General features: G+C 41.5%; 1 protein-coding gene across 1 annotated transcript in view; it reads left to right on the top strand.

Moving 5' to 3' along the window:
- Window positions 1–20,366, top strand: part of zswim5 (zinc finger, SWIM-type containing 5) — a 66,277-nt gene extending 45,911 nt beyond the window's left edge. Inside the window, exons 3-17 of the mRNA XM_079652085.1 lie at window positions 1,635–1,822; window positions 2,399–2,567; window positions 3,599–3,747; window positions 4,791–4,941; window positions 6,726–6,902; window positions 7,017–7,193; window positions 7,884–8,030; window positions 8,125–8,262; window positions 10,949–11,100; window positions 11,967–12,069; window positions 12,154–12,289; window positions 13,130–13,287; window positions 13,391–13,554; window positions 14,412–14,493; window positions 14,992–20,366. Of these exons, the coding sequence (XP_079508211.1) occupies window positions 1,635–1,822; window positions 2,399–2,567; window positions 3,599–3,747; window positions 4,791–4,941; window positions 6,726–6,902; window positions 7,017–7,193; window positions 7,884–8,030; window positions 8,125–8,262; window positions 10,949–11,100; window positions 11,967–12,069; window positions 12,154–12,289; window positions 13,130–13,287; window positions 13,391–13,554; window positions 14,412–14,493; window positions 14,992–15,854 (2,954 nt within the window). The 3' untranslated portion in view covers window positions 15,855–20,366. The remainder of the gene's footprint in view (window positions 1–1,634; window positions 1,823–2,398; window positions 2,568–3,598; window positions 3,748–4,790; window positions 4,942–6,725; window positions 6,903–7,016; window positions 7,194–7,883; window positions 8,031–8,124; window positions 8,263–10,948; window positions 11,101–11,966; window positions 12,070–12,153; window positions 12,290–13,129; window positions 13,288–13,390; window positions 13,555–14,411; window positions 14,494–14,991) is intronic.
- The last annotated feature ends 271 nt before the right edge of the window (window positions 20,367–20,637 follow it).

The following is a 20,637-nucleotide window of genomic DNA, read 5'->3' as shown; positions in this document are numbered from 1 at the left end:
AGATACAGTAATCCAATGTGTACACATACACACATGCACACCTCACTGCATAAATAATTGACCTGTCACAGTGAGACGGCAGGACAGACCAGATGCACTCTCCGCTCATCTATTCTCTGTTCTCCTCTCTCATTTCTCCCCCATCTCAGCCTCAATACTCTCCGTTTCCTCACCATTCTTTAACTTATGCTATTTGTTTTGTTCCACTTTAATATGATTTTACCTTTTTTTTTTATTATTATCTTGTCACACCATTTATTTTAGTGTCTTGGCAATACAACACACTGCAGTAGATTGCAATGAAAGGGCTTGAATCGTTTGCTTCATTTAATGTAGTTAAAACTCAATGTGACTTTATTTCAGGTTAGCATCAACCAACAAAATACTGGACTGTACTATTTAAATGTTAGGAAATTAAGGTAGGATAAGAATAAATGACCCCACATTTCTGGAACTAGGCTTAATTGAGGCTGCCAGGTTATAAAATGTGTCAAATGCTGATAAGTATAACACAAACAGGATCAAGCTGATTTATTTTTCCATTGAGCTTTAAGAAGTTATTTGATATCTGAATGTTAAGATGTTCTTAAATGTCTTTAAGGACATCCGACTTCTGCTCTATTGCTCCTAATTTTACAGAATCATTAAGTTTCGTGTCATCAGCAAAGCATTGTGGCCCTAGGTCAAAGCCATGGGGTACTCCACAGTTGAGTATTTATTTTCTCCTGCAACTTGAAACGACCTGTTGGTGAGTTTAATTTGGAAACCCTTTGAAAGGCCATAAGTGCCCTTCCGACTACAAAAACTACAGCTGTTGGTCTGCGGATGGCCAAGATAATCACGCGTAAGGGAATTGAATGCGCCAATAGTCTATCCAGCCAATTCAACATGCCAAAAGGCCAACGTGTGGTTTATTAGGGCAAACAGAAGCCAGTAATGCCTGATGTACCATTTAAATGTACAAGCAATGGTTGATCACAGACTCTCAACAACAGCCCAACAGCTGCCAACGGCCAGTGGTCAGCTCAGTTTGCGCCGGAGGCCCTAAATATGAACTAGGCAAAGCAGAGTTCATCTCTCCAGGCTACTATCCTTCAATCCTCGGGGATGAGTGTGTGGGCAGGAAGGAAATGATCACACCCTAGCAACCCCCCATTCACTGCATACACACAAATGCATAGAGACATAGGAGAGAAAGGTAGAGGGAGTATCAGATGGCACAGTGTCTTACTGGAGATGTCTCATTAAGATGTGTGTGTTCTGTACCAAAGGTTCATTCTGTAGGTTTGAAGAGGCTCAGATTACCACAGATGCTCCTTCTCTTTTGTTTCTTATTCTATTGGTAGTCCATTCACAAGATCTGGGTAGAAGCTAATATAAAGGAAACGGGAAGCGTTGATGTTAACTTTAGGAAACCAAGGAACATGATACGTGTTGAGATCATCATTTGAGCTCTTGCAAATAATTATTCATAACGATGGGAACTCATTTAAACTTAGCTTAAACATTAACTGTGCAGTTACCTGTTGCATTATCAACTATAAAAAGTCAGGATGATTAAATGTGAATCCAACAAGACTTTTCTTTGTGATTGAATGTTGAAGCTCACTCATCTTCTCCTTCTTCCTCCCCAGGGTTTCACCTCAGTGGCACAGTAACTGAACCCGCCACATCATCAGATCCAGAGGTCACCCACAAGGTGGCCATCAGCTTCGACCGATGCAAGATCACCTCCGTCACCTGTGGTTGCGGGAACAGAGACATTTTCTACTGCGCCCATGTGGTGGCGCTCTCTCTTTACAGGATTCGCAAGCCTGAACAGGTAATGTACAAAATATATCTATATGTCTACAAGTGCATTTGCAAGGATATGAATAACCTGTTTATGAGGCTAATCCTGGTTCCAATTTGTATTTGGGATATTGTGTTTTTGAGCGTAGATACATTTGGTTATTCATATTTATCCCTTTATTATACTATTGTCATGACAACCACGCAGAACAGTGGGAGACAACAACGTCTCTTTTATTACCAAAAGACAAACCTATGTTTATTTAACGCTCCAGATCTTAAATGCTTGTGTGATACGGCCCTTGGCTCAGGTTTATACATGAAACGGAATCAGGTTTCTTTTGGGGTACTTTGGAGTGCATATATATATTTTTTAATTCACTGGATAAGTGATGTTTACATGTACACACATATAAGAATATTCCAAAAAACTGGTCATAAACTTGCTGTTGATGTGAACACACTCAATAAAAAGTCACACAAATGTCACATACTGCAGGAGAGGGCTACTTACTCTTCTGAAAATGTCATAGACCAACTTAAAATAACAATAGGTTTTTAGTTGAAACTTCATACATCAACATCTCCATGTGTGTGTCTGATACAGGTGAAGCTGCGGTTGCCTATCTCAGAGACGTTGTTCCAGATGAACAGAGATCAGCTGCAGAAGCTGGTGCAGTACTTGATCACGGCGCACCACACCGAGGTGCTGCCCACCGCTCAGAAACTGGCAGACGAGATCCTCTCCTCCAACTCTGAGATCAACCAGGTCCACGGTGAGAGGAAACATTGTGGCAAACTGAGCTCATGACAACTTTATCCACCAAGTCCACGTTTGAAAAGTTGATGTGCTGTCCATCCCACGGCAGTGATATCTTCACAGCAACAGGCCAGACTTAAAAGCTTAAGACTTTAAACATGCTACATTATGTGTCAGAGTCCTGATTTCTTCGTGAAAGCAGCAAGTCAGGCTTCAAATGACTTGTTTGATTTCTTAGTTGCTCCTCTCCCGTGACTACCTCCTTCCAGTGGCATTGAAGAAAGCAGGGGGGAAAAGAGGTCAAGGATGAAATGGATGCAGGAGAAGTTAGAGATAGATGTGTGAAAAGGAAAAGGGACACTGAGATGAAGAGACGGGGAGAAATGGCTCTCTGGGACACGGGAAGGAGAGGAAAGATGAAAGAACCGGGAAATTTACCGAGATGAAAAACAGGAGAACCTCAACAGACCCGCGTCGGGGAAAATGACAAAGCATACACATCCTTTCACCAAACAAAACTTTACTTCTGCGTCTCTATTTCATCCTCCGCGCTAAATGTTGACATTCTCCAGCTCTCCTGTCCAGGAAGCCCCACGCCGTGTTTCCTGTCTCTGTTTGACAAGGGGGATCATGGGGGTTGAAGTTCAGTCGTTCCAGGAGCGAGGCTTGCTTTGATGGGGGAATAATGTTACCGTTTGCTGTTGCGTACTCTTAGCCGGTTGGAAACACATCTCTGGGCCTTCCTCAGCTCGCTTCCTGCTAGATCAAAGCAGCTTCCCCCTTCTGAGCATATCTGCATTTCCCCGAAGTATAACTCAGGCACACAGTGCAGAACTGAAGAAAAATAAATATGCCCTAAAATATTTCTTAGGGCATGATGAGCATAAAAGAAGCAGCTTTTCTCAAATACAGGCGCACTGCAACTTCAATGTAAAACAAATTGGTATGAGAACATTATCCGAGTAACAACTTTAGATTGGACTGCTATAAGATCTGTTGTTGCGTCACTGTTTGTGCCTGTAGTTTAATTTGTGTGTGTATTTCCAGGCGCTCCGGACCCGACTGCAGGCGCCAGCATTGATGATGACAACTGCTGGCATCTGGATGAGGATCAAGTCAGGGAGCAAGTCAAACAGTTTCTGTCACAGGGAGGATACTATGGCTCTGGGAAGCAACTCAACTCCATGTTCGCGAAGGTAAGCACCGCCTCTTCCTGTCTCTGTCACAATAGATCTTTTTATTTCATTACTATTGTCAAAATCATCAATCATGACACAAATGAGTAAAATAATTGTTTAACTCTAAAGAATATTGTCTTGAGGATTTCTTGTTGACATTTCTTACTTCTTCTACGTGATTTAGTACTGGACTTAGTTAAAACTTTGGGGACTCACAGGAGACTTAAGAAAAGACAGTAGTCAAAATCTATGTCCTGACTTGTAGACACTAGTATGGCTCTAGCTAAATTCTACATTTCCCATACTCCATAGTGGCTATTGAAAAACGATGAATGTATCGTATATACATGAAAATATATCTTCACCTTCCTCTAAATCAGTTAAATGCCCCTTTTAAAATAATGAAGTCATTTCATGAAGTTGTTTAAAATCAATCTATCATATTATATCCTTCTTTCAGAATTTCTTCTGACTTCTTTCTTACTTCCTCTTGAACCCACCACTTATTCACTTCTTTCAGAGAATGCAGTGATTCACAGACTTTTAAATTGAGACACTCTTCCCTTGGCATCCATTCAACTTCGCGTCTCTTTTTAAAAGTATGGTTTCCCACCGGGAGAATTGCACAAGAACATCTTAAGATCTCTTTAACTGTAATATTCAAACTCAAGGCATTAACAAGTCTTGAATATGGTTTTGCAAGTTGATTGAGGATTCATAAATGTCCTTTTCTTAGTCTTTGTCTGAGTCCAACAAGCTCACTTTACTCAGAATAAGAAAGTGCTCAAGATCTATGTCTAAGTGGTATTCACAGGGGTTTATAATATCTGGAGTGTAACCTCATGTTGACCCTAAAAGACCCTCTATGATGGGACTGTCGAGACATAATGCTTTATATGTTCAATTCACTCTGAAGTCAAATAAGTAGATGCAAGCCAATACCATATACAATATTTAAAGGGTCTTTTTGTTAGCTATCCTTTTCTGGCTGTTTACAAGCATATCACACTGACTCCAGTTCAGTGCTAAACAGACATATTTCTCTTTCCGGGTCTTTACAGGTGAGAGAGATGCTACGAATGCGAGACTCCAACGGAGCCCGAATGCTGACGCTCATAACGGAACAGTTTATGGCAGACCCTCGATTGTCGCTATGGAGACAGCAAGGCACGGGCATGACAGACAAGTGTCGGCAGCTATGGGATGAACTTGGTAAGAACAGTCGTAGAAAAATGTCAGAAAGAAAACACATTGTAAAAATGTGTTATTATCTTCACCAGTGTGTGTCTGTCCACAGCTAATGTCAAAAACGGATGAACCCATCAGCCTCAATTTTCTCTTACTCCTCAGTAGCAAAAGGCATTTCCAGCTATCAATAGGCTAAAAACAGACTTTACCTACTCAATTAATTTAATTTACAAACACATAAAATACAAGAACAATCATAAGACAAAATCAAGAGCAAATACCCCTTACTAGGGGTACTAATCTAACCATAACTAATACATGGTACCTAGTCTGTTACACGCCACATTAACATTTTTTGTTGATTAATACTAAACTCCATAGATAATGTGATATAATTTAAAACCTTCTGATTCATTTCAAACTTGATATGCTCAGATCCACTTATGTTAGGCACAACATGGGATAAATAAATCCATGTTTTTGTTTGCTTTGTTACAATCTTACCTGCAAGGGAATCGTGTATGGGGTCAGAAAGTCCAAGTTTGGCCCGTCATTTGGACAAGGATATTCTCACCAACAGTTTCTTTTGTTTGCATCTTCATGTTTAAATGCTTAACAGTTGCTTGGGTAAAAGCATCAGCTAAATGTAATAAAGGAGGTGGACACACCAGAGATCTAGACTCTACTTAGTGTGCTTTCCCAGTTTGTTTACGAGTTGGCCACTCAGCTATGTTGCTGGTCAGACAGCCAGGCCCACAGAAGTGTCCGGCCTGTCAGGTACTCAGACAAATGGACAGTCACCTTGTTCATCCAGTCAGTGAGCTATTAGGTCCTCCAGTCAGCAGCTTCTCCTCCTGCTCTCCTCTCGCTCCTCTCACAGACTGAATAATAAAGGCTGCCGATCAATAGGGCTGCTCAGCTTTTCTGCAATCAATCCCAGCATTTAGGAGGTCAATGAGAACACTTCCTGGGTGAGCGAGGGAGATCATGACACAGACAGAAATAACAGCCAGACACTCAGGGTTTGCCGCCTGATAATTTTTCCTCAGAGATGCAGACATCTGACAGTTGACCCCGCTCCAGGCCTGTGTATGGAGAGCAGGTACTTAAAGTGTAGTGAAGTTAATGAAGAAGGCCAGCAAGCTTTTGACTCTAGCTTTAATAAACGGCCATGGCAGAGTCAATGGGAGAAACAAAAAGCAGCACATTCTTCAGCTTTTCAGGCATAATAACATGACTAAATTAATATTTTAAAACCACTTATTTGAGTTTTTTGCCTTATTATTTGCATTTCACAAGGCTTCTGATTTAGCTTTGGCGAGCTTTCTGAATTAATAGATACATTGTTTGTCAATGAGATATCGAAAAATAGTAAAAATGCCTATATGCTTTTAATTTGTTTATTTATTCATTTCAAATAATAATAGTACACAATCTTGTACAATCTTGTTTTTTTTTAAAACCACAAAAATATACAGATTATTGTATGGACTCAGTCTTATAACCGCAAAAAACTAGTATGAAGAAAGAATGAACCGTTTATCCTTACATTTAAAAACTGGAATCAGTTGGTCAGGAGTGACAGCATTGAGGTTTCTATTGTGATCAAGGAATTGTAATGGCAAATTGATTACTTTCATAAAAAGAAAAAAGCTTCATAATGTTTGTAAGTTTTGAGGAACATTAAGGAAAAGCGTTTTTTTTAGTATTAGTAGAATTCCGCCAGCTTGGACACTTCCCTGGTCCAATATTAGACAGTACTACAAAACCTTCCTTCCTAACCTCTGACTGCCTCTCTAACCCCCCAGGTGCATTGTGGGTGTGTGTGGTGCTTAACCCCCACTGTAAGAGCGAGGAGAAGACCGGCTGGCTGAAGCAGCTGAAGAAATGGGGCGACATGGACATCTGCCCGCTGGAGGATGGCAACTACGGCAGCGAGCTTCCAAACATTACCAACGCTCTGCCGCAGAGCAGCCTGGCACAGGGTCAGCACAAACACACATTCTACTCTGTAATCAAAATATGAATACACTGCCTGGACAGATATGATGGACCACATGGCGCTTTTACTGACCCTGTGTGTGTGCTGTTTTTCCCAGATTCTCTGACCAGGCCGAGGAGGTCGGTGTTCAGCCGGGCCGTGGAGGCGTGTGACCTCCACTGGCAGGACAGCCACCTCCAGAGGATCATCAGCAGCGACCACTACATGTCTCCATCCTACCAGAGGGAGGGGGAGAGCCTGCTGTTCAACCCCCAGGGCCTGCCGTTGTGGCTCGGTGAGCAACCACACCCACACACACACCCACACCCACACCCACACACACACACACACACACACACACACACATTCTGCTGATATTAAGGCCAGTATCTGCAGTAAGCAGCTTCCAGCTAAGATCTGTCGGATTCTGCAACTTAAGCCAGCTATCAGACACACTCTGGTGTGTGTGTGTTTGTGTGTGTGTGTTTGTGTGTGTGTGTGTGTGTGTGTGTGTGTGTGTGTGTGTGTGTGTGTGTGTGTGTGTGTGTGTGTGTGTGTGTGTGTGTGTGTGTGTGTGTGTGTGTGTGTGTGTGTGTGTGTGTGTGTGTGTGTGTGTGTGTGTGTGTGTGTGTGTGTGTGTGTGTGTGTGTGTGTGTGTGTGTGTGTGTGTGTGTGTGTGTGTGTGTCACTCTGTTTGTGTGTGTGTGTCACTCTGTTTGTGTGTGTGTGTGTGTGTGTTTGTGTGTGTGTGTGTGTGTGTGTGTGTCACTCTGTGTGTGTGTGTGTGTGTGTGTCACTCTGTGTGTGTGTGTGTGTGTGTGTGTGTGTGTCACTCTGTGTGTGTGTGTGTGTGTGTGTGTCACTCTGTGTGTGTGTGTGTGTGTGTGTGTCACTCTGTTCGTGTGTCTGTCACTCTGTTCGTGTGTGTGTGACTCTGTTCGTGTGTGTGTAAAGCTGTGCTGACTCTCCTTCATCTCACACACAGACCACGTCCCGACGGCTTGCGCTCGCGTCGACGCCCTGCGTTCCCACGGCTACTCCAGGGAGGCATTACGATTGGCCGTCGCCATCATCAACACACTCCGCCTACAGCAGCACAGACAGATGGACATCTACAAACACCAAAAGAAAGGTACGCCACAAACACATTTGTATTTAAATATATGCTGTTGTTTGTTTTCCGGAGTTAGTTTAATGTTTTTTTAACATTTATCCTCCACTCTCAGATCTCCTCCAGAGGGGCGTGACCTCCACCACCAACCTGGAGGGCTGGGTGGGTCATCCCTTAGACCCGATTGGCTGTCTGTTCGTCACCCTCACCGAAACCTGCCGTGTGGACGACGACAGCACCATGGATACGGGAGGTAGGAAAACAAGAAATGGTTTCTACTTTTGAAATAGTTCTCTCTATAGGATTTGTTATTGCAAATCATAACAACTCAGAGAATCGTCCTACGGTTCGATTCAACATAATAAAAGGGAAAAAGGCGGACATGTTTAGGTCTTTCGGTAACTCAATATTCCATTACATTTTTATTAAATGTATATAAATTAAATATATATAAATTAAATTATTAAATGATATCAATTCAATTCATAAGGGATGCAAATGTCAGGATCTACTCCAGTGGGCTGTGTGTCAAATGATGGCATGAAAACGTAAAAGTAAAGTGTGAATAAGATTGGAGTTTTAATATTTGAAAATATTATCTACTGATAAAATATTGATTACATAAAAAGACAAACGCTAATACTTTCTGAATGCTCAGTGAGCTCAAGAATTCTAACTATTCAAAACAAATAAAAATGTTGTACTTTATATTATTATTGATTGGCTTAGGTTTTCTTATTTATATTTTTCTATTCTTATTTCTTAGAACATTTAAATTCCAGAAACACAAAATAAGTCTGTCAAACTGAGATGTGTTGTTTTCTAATGTGCTTCGGATCTTAATAGAAGATTATGAGAAGGCTTTTTATAATTTAAGGCTCGTGCATACATCTTTAGTGTGTCTTTAGGTTCATATTTTATTTCACATTGAAAGAGCCATTTTAACAGGGATTTTTACCATGGTGACCTGGTGAGCTGAGAATAAGCTTCACCTCCCACGTCGCCTCCATTATGAGCAGCCATTAGTATTGAGTGCTAGTCAGAGCTGCAGCAACCTAACCATTTCTAGAGACAGGAAATTAAAGGTAGACACAGCCAGATGTAAAGGTTTCAATATAATTCAGACATGTCAAATTACCTTTTATGTTCCAAGTATTGTTAGTTATAGCCACCTTAATGCACACAGTAAGATCAGAATCATTCCCTCTCTGAATGTCCACTTTTGTACTGCCATTAGTATGGTAACCTGCTGTCCACTAAGCGAAAGCCATGTACATGTACTTCAGCCAAACACATACTCGACCTCCCTCACAATACATAGGTCAAAGAGCTTAATTTGCCAAAACACAGGGTATAATTCCTCACCACTTCACCAGCTGATGCGGTGTAATCCAGAGGTGAGCGGGTACACCAGCAGTGACTCATTAGACAACAGACTCCATGTTCTTATATCAGGAGCGGGCGCTATTGTGCTGCAGACAGGCCATAAACCAGCAGAGCATGAATGGATCGTGCTGAAACACCCTGATCATTTAGACCACACTCCTGTTGTGTGTGTGTGTGTGTGTGTGTGTGTGTGTGTGTGTGTGTGTGTGTGTGTGTGTGTGTGTGTGTGTGTGTGTGTGTGTGTGTGTGTGTGTGTGTGTGTGTGTGTGTGTGTGTGTGTGTGTGTGTGTGTGTGTGTGTGTGTGTGTGTGTGTGTGTGTGTGTGTGTGTGTGTGTGTGTGTGTGTGGGGGGTATGTATAGGATCTATCACCATTTGCATTTCCCACCCTTTTTTCACCAGTGGCTATGCAACAGAGCAGAATAGGGGTTGGGTTTTCCCATTGTTAGCAGGCTACAGGGAACTATTGTCAACCCAAACAATGCTGGCACACTCATTGGTGCAAGTGTGTGTGTGTGAATGTGTGTGCGTTGTGGGGATAGAGTGAATGATTGTCTTATGTTGTTTTGGGAATTTTAGAATGTATATGGCTATTTTCTGAGTGTTGGCTTAGCCCGGTCACCATGCTTTATTTCCCTCTGGAAGACAGCTGGGAACATCTGTTAAAAGAGGCTGGGCCACACGACTATGTGTCGACCAATGAAAATGCACTTCACTCTCTGATCAGTTCAAATCAACCAATCACACGTCAGCCCACATACAAAACAACAAAAACTGATAGCGCTGGGGTTAAGCCTGTAAAATCAGTTTCCACTTTTCCCTGGATTTCTTCACTGACACACGCACTTGCACACACATTCGTGGAATAAGCTGGATTGAGGGGGATCTATTGCTCACAGGGGATTTAAACAGAATTATGGGGTGGGGGAGACAGAGAGAACAAATGGGCACCAATCAACAGCTGAGACTCTCGTGGCATCTGTTCTCACTTAGAGCAGCCAAGCATTGCTGTAGGGTTAGTGTCCATTTACTGTAAATTGGTGATCTGTTCAACATGGATACTGTGTTCATATGTAAAGAAAGCGTTATAGCTATATATACACCGGTCATACCAAGCATAATTTTCTCTGAAAATGTAATGGGAGGTTCAGCCCAAATTCAAAAATACATATTTTCCCTCTTTCCCATTGTTTTTTTTTAATCAATAAATCAACATTTGAGTCTTTCGTAAACATAACACTAGAGATGTGTGCCTTTTCTTCAATATATTGGAATTATATGGCTTTCATATATTTATTTTGGGGAACTTTGAGCAACACAAACCATTTGAAAAACTGTAGAGCAAGGTCTCTTTCCAGAAATGATGACTGTCACTCAAGTACAGGAACTATTATCTTTGTTGTGATCTTTTGGGTATGAGATTGAGAGAGCAGTAGGCTCATCTTGAAACACAATCAGTTCATTGTAATAACACTAGTATTTATCTTGATATTTAAACACATCTCCTTTTGTTAACTAAATACCTTTCTTTCTTTCTATCTTCCTTCCTCTCAGATGGTGACCTCAGGCCTCCGGTCTACAACCATGTTCCCGTGTGGGGCAGCTCTGATGGAGGGGAGTCCTACCTGACTTTGGCCTTAGAGGTAGCTCTGATGGGCATGGGCCAGCAGAGGATAATGCCCGAGGGTCTCTACGCTCAGGATAAGGTACAGTAATCCTGAAAATACACAATATACATTTTAACCTAATCCAAAAACAGACTGTACCTCCTCATGTAAGAAAACATAAATGGTTTGTTGCATATTAAAACAAGCTGTTTGAATTTGCATGATGTAGACAACGTTAGAAAAACACTTTCATTGAACATCTGTGTGAAGCATTTGCTATGCAAAAAAAGGGAGAAAAGGTCATGTTGTCGCTATTAAGTTGTTTTATGTAAATCTGATTTGGAGTGCAAAAATGGCTCTTAATGTCAGGTGCAATCAGCAGAAATATGAATGTTTTAGACAAGGTCAGTTTATTTGTGTAACAATTTTAACAGCAAGGCAAAGTGCTTTGAAAAACATGGAAAAGAAGACACACATAGGGGTTGCAAAATGTAAGCACTCGCATTTCGTAAAGGAATTCTTGATAGTGAAATTAAATCACATATTCACTGTGACTGTAGATACACACAGATGTGAGAGTCAGTGGTATTAAAGAACCCTGCTGGTGCTTTAATACCACAAACTCAAAATCCCCTCTCTGCACTGGTTCCTCCCGCTTAACAGTTATAAATCACAAATCTGAACTCTACATCCTTGAATTCTGAAAATATCAATCTCTTTGCATCTCTCCCAGAGGTTTTATTTATGTTTCAAGGGAGCATTTGGGCCCATTTTCCATCATTTTTAAATTGAACATTTACTGTCTGATCACAGTGAATAAAATGCAATTTGTGACTATGTTTTATCTCTATTCTATTGTTTTATTTGTTTTATGTCCTATATATCCTGTGACTTAAGTGTGTCATTGCCATATCTACACTGTAGCAATAAAGCCTTGAAACTTAAATCTTGAATTGATATGTTAGGTGTGTCGTAACGAGGAGCAGATTGTCTTGAAACTTCAAGAACTCGAGCTAGACGACCTCCTGGTTCAGACTCTTCGGAAACAGTCCGTCCAGCTACTAGAAGGTATGACATCTTTGTGTGCCACCTGGTCTTTCACCATTGTTGAGAAGCTAAACTAAACATAATTCATTCTTTCTCTTGATCCAGCTGGTCCGTTCAGCGGTCTAGGTGAGGTCATCCACAGGGAGAGTGTTCCCATGCACACCTTTGCTAAGTACCTCTTCACCGCCCTGCTGCCACACGACGCAGACATGGCATACAAGGTGGCTCTGCGCGCCATGAGGTCAGTTTCCCAACACCATGAATAATTTCAGCCAATGTCAAACCGAATTATATAGGATATTGAGTTCATGAGGTCCAAAGGAGTTTAAACACAGCCTGAAACCTGTTGAGATATTCCGCTTTATTTAAGTTGTTTAAGAGCAGAGATGATTCAGCTTTTTGGTCATTTTCGAGCCTGTAGCAAGGGATTATGAGTGCATTATACGGATGTGTCATTATGCATTAATTTGCTGATCATTTTCTAGATGTATCAATTGGTTTGATCTATGAAAGGCAATTTCTGCTTAAGAAATACTTCAATCAATGATTAAAATACGGTAGTTGGATATTTCCTTTCTGCCAATCAACTTATCAGCACGGCTCTAAAACAGACTTCATTCATTATGGCTTAGTGTGCTGTCAATCATTTGTGGTGATGGACCAAACGTATGTCCAACTATCTGCATTTTTATTTAAAGCACTACACCTTTTATTATTGTACGTTAAAATGCCACCTTTAAGGTAGAACATACATCAATATATATTTATATATCTAATACACAAGAAGTCTTTCAGGCATCAAATACAAAATGACTGCATCTGAGCACATGATTATTTTATATCATGTGCTCTTTTATTATTTATATGACTTCTTTGCTGCTACCTGCCCTTTTGCACCATTGTATATCTGTGTGTTTTTGATGGTGTATTGTTTTATCTGCATTGAATGTAGTGGTCATAAGTAAATGTATTTAATCTATAAACTAGATTACACATGGGTGTTTTTCAAATTCTAATGCTGAAATCCATCCTAGATGTTTAATTTGAACTAAAAATACCTAATGTTGTGTGTTTCCATCAGGCTGCCGGTGCTGGAGTCCTCCGCAGGCTCCGGGGACGGGGGGCACCCTCACCACGGCATCTCCATCGTTCCCAGTAGATACCCGCGCTGGTTCACTCTGGGTCACCTGGAGTCCCAGCAGTGTGAGCTGGCCTCCACCATGCTCACTGCTGCTAAAGGTACTCATCACTTCACCCATAGCTGTGGTCTCAGTGGAGAGATGTCCCCGTCAGGTGTCTCTCAAACACTGTGGCTGTTAATAACCTTTTTATTTCCCCGCAGGTGACATGTTGAGGTTGCGCACGGTGCTGGAGGCGATCCAAAAGAACATCCACTCCTCTTCCTTAATCTTCAAACTGGCCCAGGATGCCTTTAAAATCGCCACCCCCGCAGACAACCCGCCCGATATAACTCTGCTCAACGTGGCACTGGAGCTAGGCCTTCAGGTACTGTGTGTGTGTGTGTGTGTGTGTGTGTGTGTGTGTGTGTGTGTGTGTGTGTGTGTGTGTGTGTGTGTGTGTGTGTGTGTGTGTGTGTGTGTGTGTGTGTGTGTGTGTGTGTGTGTGTGTGTGTGTGTGTGTGTGTGTGTGTGTGTGTGTGTGTGTGTGTGTGTGTGTGTGTGTGTGTGTGTGTGTGTGTGTGTGTGTGTGTGTGTGTGTGTGTGTGTGTGTGTGTGTGTGTGTGTGTGTGTGTGTGTGTGTGTGTGTGTGTGTGTGTGTGTGTGTGTGGAGCGCAAGTGTTTGAGGGCGAGTCAGCGGTTTTCATAAATCATTTGGTCACTCGTTGAAACATGCTACGGCTTCCTTGAACTTGTAATTTGTGCAGGCCTCCTCAGTCTCACTACAAATTAGCAGAAAAAACATCACACAGCGCCTCTCCATTGTTGATGAGAAGAAACCACATAATTAAGCCTTTTGGGTTTTACGGTAAACATAGGAAAAAAGAAAGCTTCAGATCATCAAGGCTGCGGCATAGCTGTGGCTTCAACCGCCTCTTCCTCCTCCTCCTGGCATTTAACTGTATCAGCTGAAGTCCTAACAGCAACACTGGTAATAAAGAAAATGGAAGGGTCACATTTAGACACCTGTGTAATCCTAACACTTTTTTGGATCCATCTATCATCACTGAAGACATGTGGTGTTGTACTATTATTTAATTATAAATATATTTTGAGGTGTTTTGTCAAAAACTCAATGAATTCGAGGGAAATAACTGGATTTATTAATATGTGTTTAATAGATGCTTTTGTCCCTCTGTACAAAGTAGCTGAAAATACATAACGTTCTTCATGTTTGCCTCGCAGGTGATGAGGATGACTCTGTCCACACTGAACTGGAGAAGGAGAGAGATGGTTCGATGGCTAGTAACCTGTGCTACTGAAGTCGGTAAGTGATGCCTCTACTACACACACACTGGCACTTGAATTCAAAAATACTTCTTTTTTTTTTTAATAGAATGAAATAGAATCGGAGGGATGAAACCCTCTTTAATGGTCACACATGCACAGCACACAGCAAAATGTGTTCTCTGCATTTAACCCATCCTAGTACCAGGAGTCTAGTTCTAGGAGCAGTGGGCAGCTATTGTACAGCGCCCGGGGAGCAATGGGAGTGAGGGGGGAAGGGGGGTTTCCAGTGCCTTGCTCAAGGGCACCACGGCAGGGCAGGAGGTGAACTGGGACCTCTCCAAGTAGCAGTCCACACTCCATATTTAGGTCTGGTCGAGAACTTGAACCGTCGACCCTACAGCTCCCAGTCCAAGCCCCTAATGACTGAGCCATTGGGAAATAAACTTCAAATAGCTCTTAAAAGTACTAAATCAAACCAGTATCGTATAATCTTTACAACAACAAATGTTTAATCTGGACCCCCTCTCCTCCTCAGGTCTGCGGGCGTTAGTGAGCATCCTCCAGAGCTGGTACACTCTCTTCACGCCGACCGAGGCCACCAGCATCGTGGCGGCCACCGTCATGTCCCACAACACCATCCTGCGCCTCAGCCTGGACTACCCCCAGCGCGAGGAGCTGGCCAGCTGTGCCAGGACCCTCGCCCTGCAGTGCGCCATGAAAGACCCCCAGAACTGTGCCCTGTCCGCCCTGACGCTCTGCGAGAAGGACCACATCGCCTTCGAGACGGCCTACCAGATCGTGATCGACGCGGCGTCCACGGGAATGACCTACTCCCAGCTGTTCACCATCGCGAGGTACATGGAGCACCGGGGGTACCCTTTGCGGTCCTTCAAGCTGGCCTCCCTCGCCATGACCCACCTCAACCTAGCCTACAACCAGGACACGCACCCAGCCATTAACGACGTGCTCTGGGCTTGCGCGCTCAGCCACTCCCTGGGTAAAAACGAACTCGCCGCCATCATCCCCCTGGTGGTAAAGAGCGTGCACTGCGCCACGGTGCTGTCCGACATCCTGCGGCGGTGCACCATGACCGCACCGGGCCTCGCCGGCATTCCCGGGAGAAGGAACTCTGGGAAGCTAATGTCAACGGACAAAGCGCCATTGCGGCAGCTCCTAGACGCCACAATCTCGGCGTACATCAACACCACGCACTCTCGACTGACGCACATCAGCCCGCGGCACTACGGAGAGTTCATAGAGTTCCTGAGCAAAGCACGGGTGACTTTCCTGCTGGCACAGGACGGACACATCCAGTTAGCCCAGTTCATAGACAACCTGAAACAGATCTACAAGGGCAAGAAGAAACTGATGATGTTGGTCAGGGAGCGCTTCGGCTGATCTTTGACCCCCCCCCCCCCCCCACTCCTTGAGAAGTAGTTAAACTTATTTTTTTCTATTTAAGGTTTTTTTAATTCCATGTGTTTTTACTTCTTGAGTTGAGCCATTTGTTGACTAAGTCTTACGTTTTTGTCCTGTTTTGTTGTTTTGTTTCTTGAATGTGAACCAGAAAGTGTTTGCACTCTCTACTTCATTGAGAGTGCAAAAAGGGAGAAAATGACTTGAAATGTCAGAGAAACAACAAATAAAAACAAAGCGTTTTCCCCCCCTGCAACTAATGTTAAATTTAGTATGAAAAACTAAAAAGATTGTGAAAAGAAAACTTTAGTTTTTCCGTGGCACATGAAGATATCAAAAACCAAAAGATTTAGTTGGATAGGGTTCTTACTTTGAGCCAGACGATGCTTTCAGCTGGGTTCAAGGAGAAAAAGAAGAGGAAGTGGTTTTCAAAGTGGAAGGAACTTTTGAAAGTAATTTCAAAACAGAAAAGAAAACATACTGAGGTCAAAAAAAATACACTTGGTGTTACTCTCATACCTCGGCTGTATTATTTGCCAGCTTTAACTTCTCTATCAGAAATGGCCCATTTCCTTCAGGGCATGTTGGAGTAGAAAGGGTAGAAAACAGAGCTACATGTGTGAGGAGCAACCATGTTACTTACCAGAGTGCATGTTTCAAATCCAGAAGCCTGAAAGTTACATTATTCAGGCTGTTCTAGCTAAGGTAGAGTAGTTGAGGCTCCACGTGCACATATATATACAGATATATGTCATCCTATAGGCTTATAGACAGTGATAATACACAACTGTGACAAACAATGGGTTCAAATTCCAATCTTTAGAGGCACCACTGCACTGCTGTACAGCTATTTGTGGCCAAAACCTTTAAACCTAGAAGACCCAAAAGGCCACCTTTACATCAATGAGAAAGATAAGTCAAGTCTGCGCATCATTCTCATCAGCTTGCAGCGTTTATTTGACCATATCTATTCTGTTAGAAAGCTTTGGAACATGCTTGGACCTTATTGATTTTAGTGACTTAACCAAAGCCAAAATCCCCTTTTCCGTCTCATAAACATTTTCCGGGAACTCAGGAACCTTTTAAGAGTTGTTTCCTGGACTTTTTTCATGAACCTAGAGCATGACTAAGAGCGGAAATCTGGTTCCAACGTTTGATCTTTTACTTCCAACCCCTAAAGCCCCGACATTCCATAAAGTACTTTTTACCAATGCTCTTGGGTTCTTGGCCTGACCTGTGCGGTGCTTCCCATTCCTGGTTAGTCAAACAAGCACTATTAAAATATAATAGCCATTATTATCTTAAAATAAATGGGAACTCGGAGAGTGCAGACCTCCGATTAATGAGAAGTAATGCTTGTATCAACCCAAGATTGGGAACCCCTCCAGGAGCTAATGGGATCTTTCCTTTCACCAAGTTTCAAAACATTTCCTCTCAGTAGTTTTCCGTAATTTCTCTCAAACTGACAGAATAAATGGAATGGAAATTAAAAGAAATCCTTGAAAAATATACTTATCTAAAATTAGGTTAGAGCGATTCAGTGCTAAACCATTCAACCATTGTGGACAGATAATAACAATTGTATCTAGAGAAAAATATTTTTTTATAAAATGTAAAATAGAATTAGGCTTATACCACTTCTGCACTAATTAATATTGTCATGTGAAAATAGATCAACCGTGTAATAAAAAAATGGGCTTCTAGTAACAACCCCACAGAGAATTATTACTTGTTTCTATTTTGCCTTTGCCTTAGCTTGTAGTCATGTAGCTAAATGTTTGGTCTCGCTGGGACATCGTCCTTGTGTCCAACAGCAGCGGGTTGTTAGCATAAATGCTATCTTATACCAAACACATGCTAGCTGGTGGAGACCAAAACTGAGCTCAAATGAGAGTGACTATTAGGTTCAGTCACCTGAACATGAATCCAAACGAACACCAACGTCGCTCAATCGCTGCTCAGTGTGCATAACAGTACATTAGCAACTGTTTGCTAACGTATGAGTAACTTGGTTAGGTGATAATGTTGTGCTCGCTTGTTCTAATGCCCCCACTTGGCTAAAACATCTGTTCATTTTGGTTTTATTATTGTTTGGGCTTACTAAATACATTTAAAAAATGATATATCTAAAACATCAAAAAACACAGTAATCACACTGGTTCCATCATGGCTAAAGCAAACTATGCCGATTTTGGTTGATCCTGAAGTTCTATTTAATTCCGTCAGTTCCCTGGTTTTGTTATGTAAAAGGGTCTAAACTTGCTAAAGCCATTAACTTGTAAATGCTACTGGATTTAGTTTTTCTGAACTGTCAAAGAGACATAGATACACAGTGCAAAAAAAAAATCTGAATGATTCGATGCCCACACTCCTGTTTCTTACCCAGTGGCAAAGTGTTAATGGCAGTATACAGAACGGCAAGAGTTTGAATCTTTAATGGTCGGAGAAAATGTCATCTTATAAGCACTTCACACAAATACCTCTTCAGTATGTTCCTGCCTGCTTCAGCATTTATTTATTGATTGTTTGGTCACTTTGTTTGACTGCATATAACACACACACACACACACACACACACACACACACACACACACACACACACACACACACACACACACACACACACACACACACACACACACACACACACACACACACACACACACACACACACACACACACAGCTAGTTGTTCAGCCTGTTGATGGCAGGAGAATAGGGGAACATTTTCTTGTCTGCTTTTTACATTCCATGAGAGCTACCTTCACCCACTACCCTCGTAGTCAGTCACAACTCTGGGCCTTTCGATCTGAAGAAAGAAGAATGAAACAAAAAAAGGAAAACTGAGCAAAAGAACGCGTATGAGAGGCTAAACTCAGTTCTCAGGGACATCACTTAAAGAAACAAAACAAAAAAGTAGTAGCATTAAGCATTTAAGATATTGTAAATATTAAAGTGTCAATTCAGAAAATTGTAAAGTTATAATTATTTATGATAAGTATGTTACGTGTTTGTTTTTACTTTTATGTTTTTTAGTTTTAGCAGGGGTTTACTTGAATTGTTTGGACTGGGAATTTGACAGCATTTTTTGTAAGAGCAAACACTTAAAGGCATTTCTCAGGTGCTCCTGTGTACATTTCTTTCAGTTTTGCTATAATAACTATTATTATTTGTCATTTTCTTTGATTTGCAAAGACAAAAAAAAAAGTCTGTTTTCCAAAAGGAAGCGTTGAGGATAATGAGGAAGGCATTCATTTGTAAAGATACGTTCTAAACCTGACTATGCAGAACCACTTTGAAGGTCTTGTCACCTCTTAAAGATGCCCCCCCTCCAAACTTAAAACGTGTGAAAGAAGAGACTCAGTGGACTGAACCACTATTAAAGAGAGGGGGGACAGACTAAGACAAGACTCAGCATGCTTGTGTTTGGACAATGCGCAGTAGCCGGCCTGCATACGCTGCAACATAAAGAGAGGGGAAAAAAGACAAAGGTGGAATAATGCCTTTTGTGACGGATCAATGTACAAAGTTTATTTTTGCTTTACTTCTTTGTTGGTTTTATTTAATCAGGACTCATGCCTTTAGTGTCTTCTCGGAGGTGTCGTGTGGCGGCGCCGCAGTGAGACGGAACAACACACAAATGTCAGAGTCAGAAACGGCAATTGTTTGAACAAAGAAGACGGCCTGTGGATGACCTTGTGTTTTTCTTTTTTTTCTTTCACGACTTCTTTCTCATTGCTATAGTTATTTTGTTATTTCATCTTCACTTGTTCATCTCCTTACCCCCTCTCACAGGGTGGAGCAATGCATGGTCAGTGAGCAGCGTTCAGGGTAACCACTTCCTTTTTTTATCCTGTTGAGTCAAAAATTTACTCAAGTTAGTGGGTTTCCATCTTCTGCTGTTGCAAATGTTATATAGATGAGGATACAAAAAGGTTGATTTAATGTTCTTGTTACTACATTAGCATGAGACGGTTATCTTCTTAAATCAGAGGGATATTATTACTACTTTCTTAACTTTAAAGTTCCATCCAGCTGCTTTGTGATACATTTACTGACAGCATTACTGCAAATAAGTCCTTCCCTCTGACTTGATCTGTGTTTTTCAGTCTTTGTTAACTTTGTCTGCCAGTTCTTATTCTTTCTTTCCTTCTTTCTTTCTTTCTTTTCTTTAGCTGTTATTAATCTAGTTCACCCACTGTTTCCCAGTTTGTTTTGTTTTGGATTATTTCTAATTTAAGGGAATATGGAAAAGTGTTTCTTGCCTCTTTGTGCTACTGATTATGAAAAGGTATTTCCAGTATTTGTTGCCACAGAAGTATGATAGTTTATCATCAACACTTGTTTGTTTTTTTTGTAATTTTTTTGCGCCACTTCTTGAGCTACTGTCTATAAAGCGAGAATTTATTACTATTTATGTAACGCTACTACCATTTTATATTGATTTGTGTTGGAATCTCAGTGCTTTTCTATAAATAAAGTGTGAAACACGTTACATGGACTTCTATTTTGTCTTTTTCTCAAAACCCAGATGCATTTCATTACTTTTGAAAAACAACCATGTCAAAAAAGACATAGTATAGTATGTTACTTATAGTCACAGTATAATATTTAAGCTTTATTTAAGGATAGCCCCTTTGAGATGAACCATCTAATTTTCGAACGTCCCACAATAATATGCGGAAAAAAAGTAAGTATGTTAATATAAATAATTGTATAGTATGGCACGGAAAACTCAGTATGTTGAAAAATATAGTAAATCAAAA

This window comes from Notothenia rossii (assembly GCF_949606895.1).
Source record: "Notothenia rossii genome assembly, chromosome: 9".
Lineage (NCBI taxonomy): Eukaryota > Metazoa > Chordata > Actinopteri > Perciformes > Nototheniidae > Notothenia > Notothenia rossii.
The sequence above is the reverse complement of the archived record's forward strand: the minus strand, read 5'-3'. Positions and strand labels throughout refer to the sequence as shown.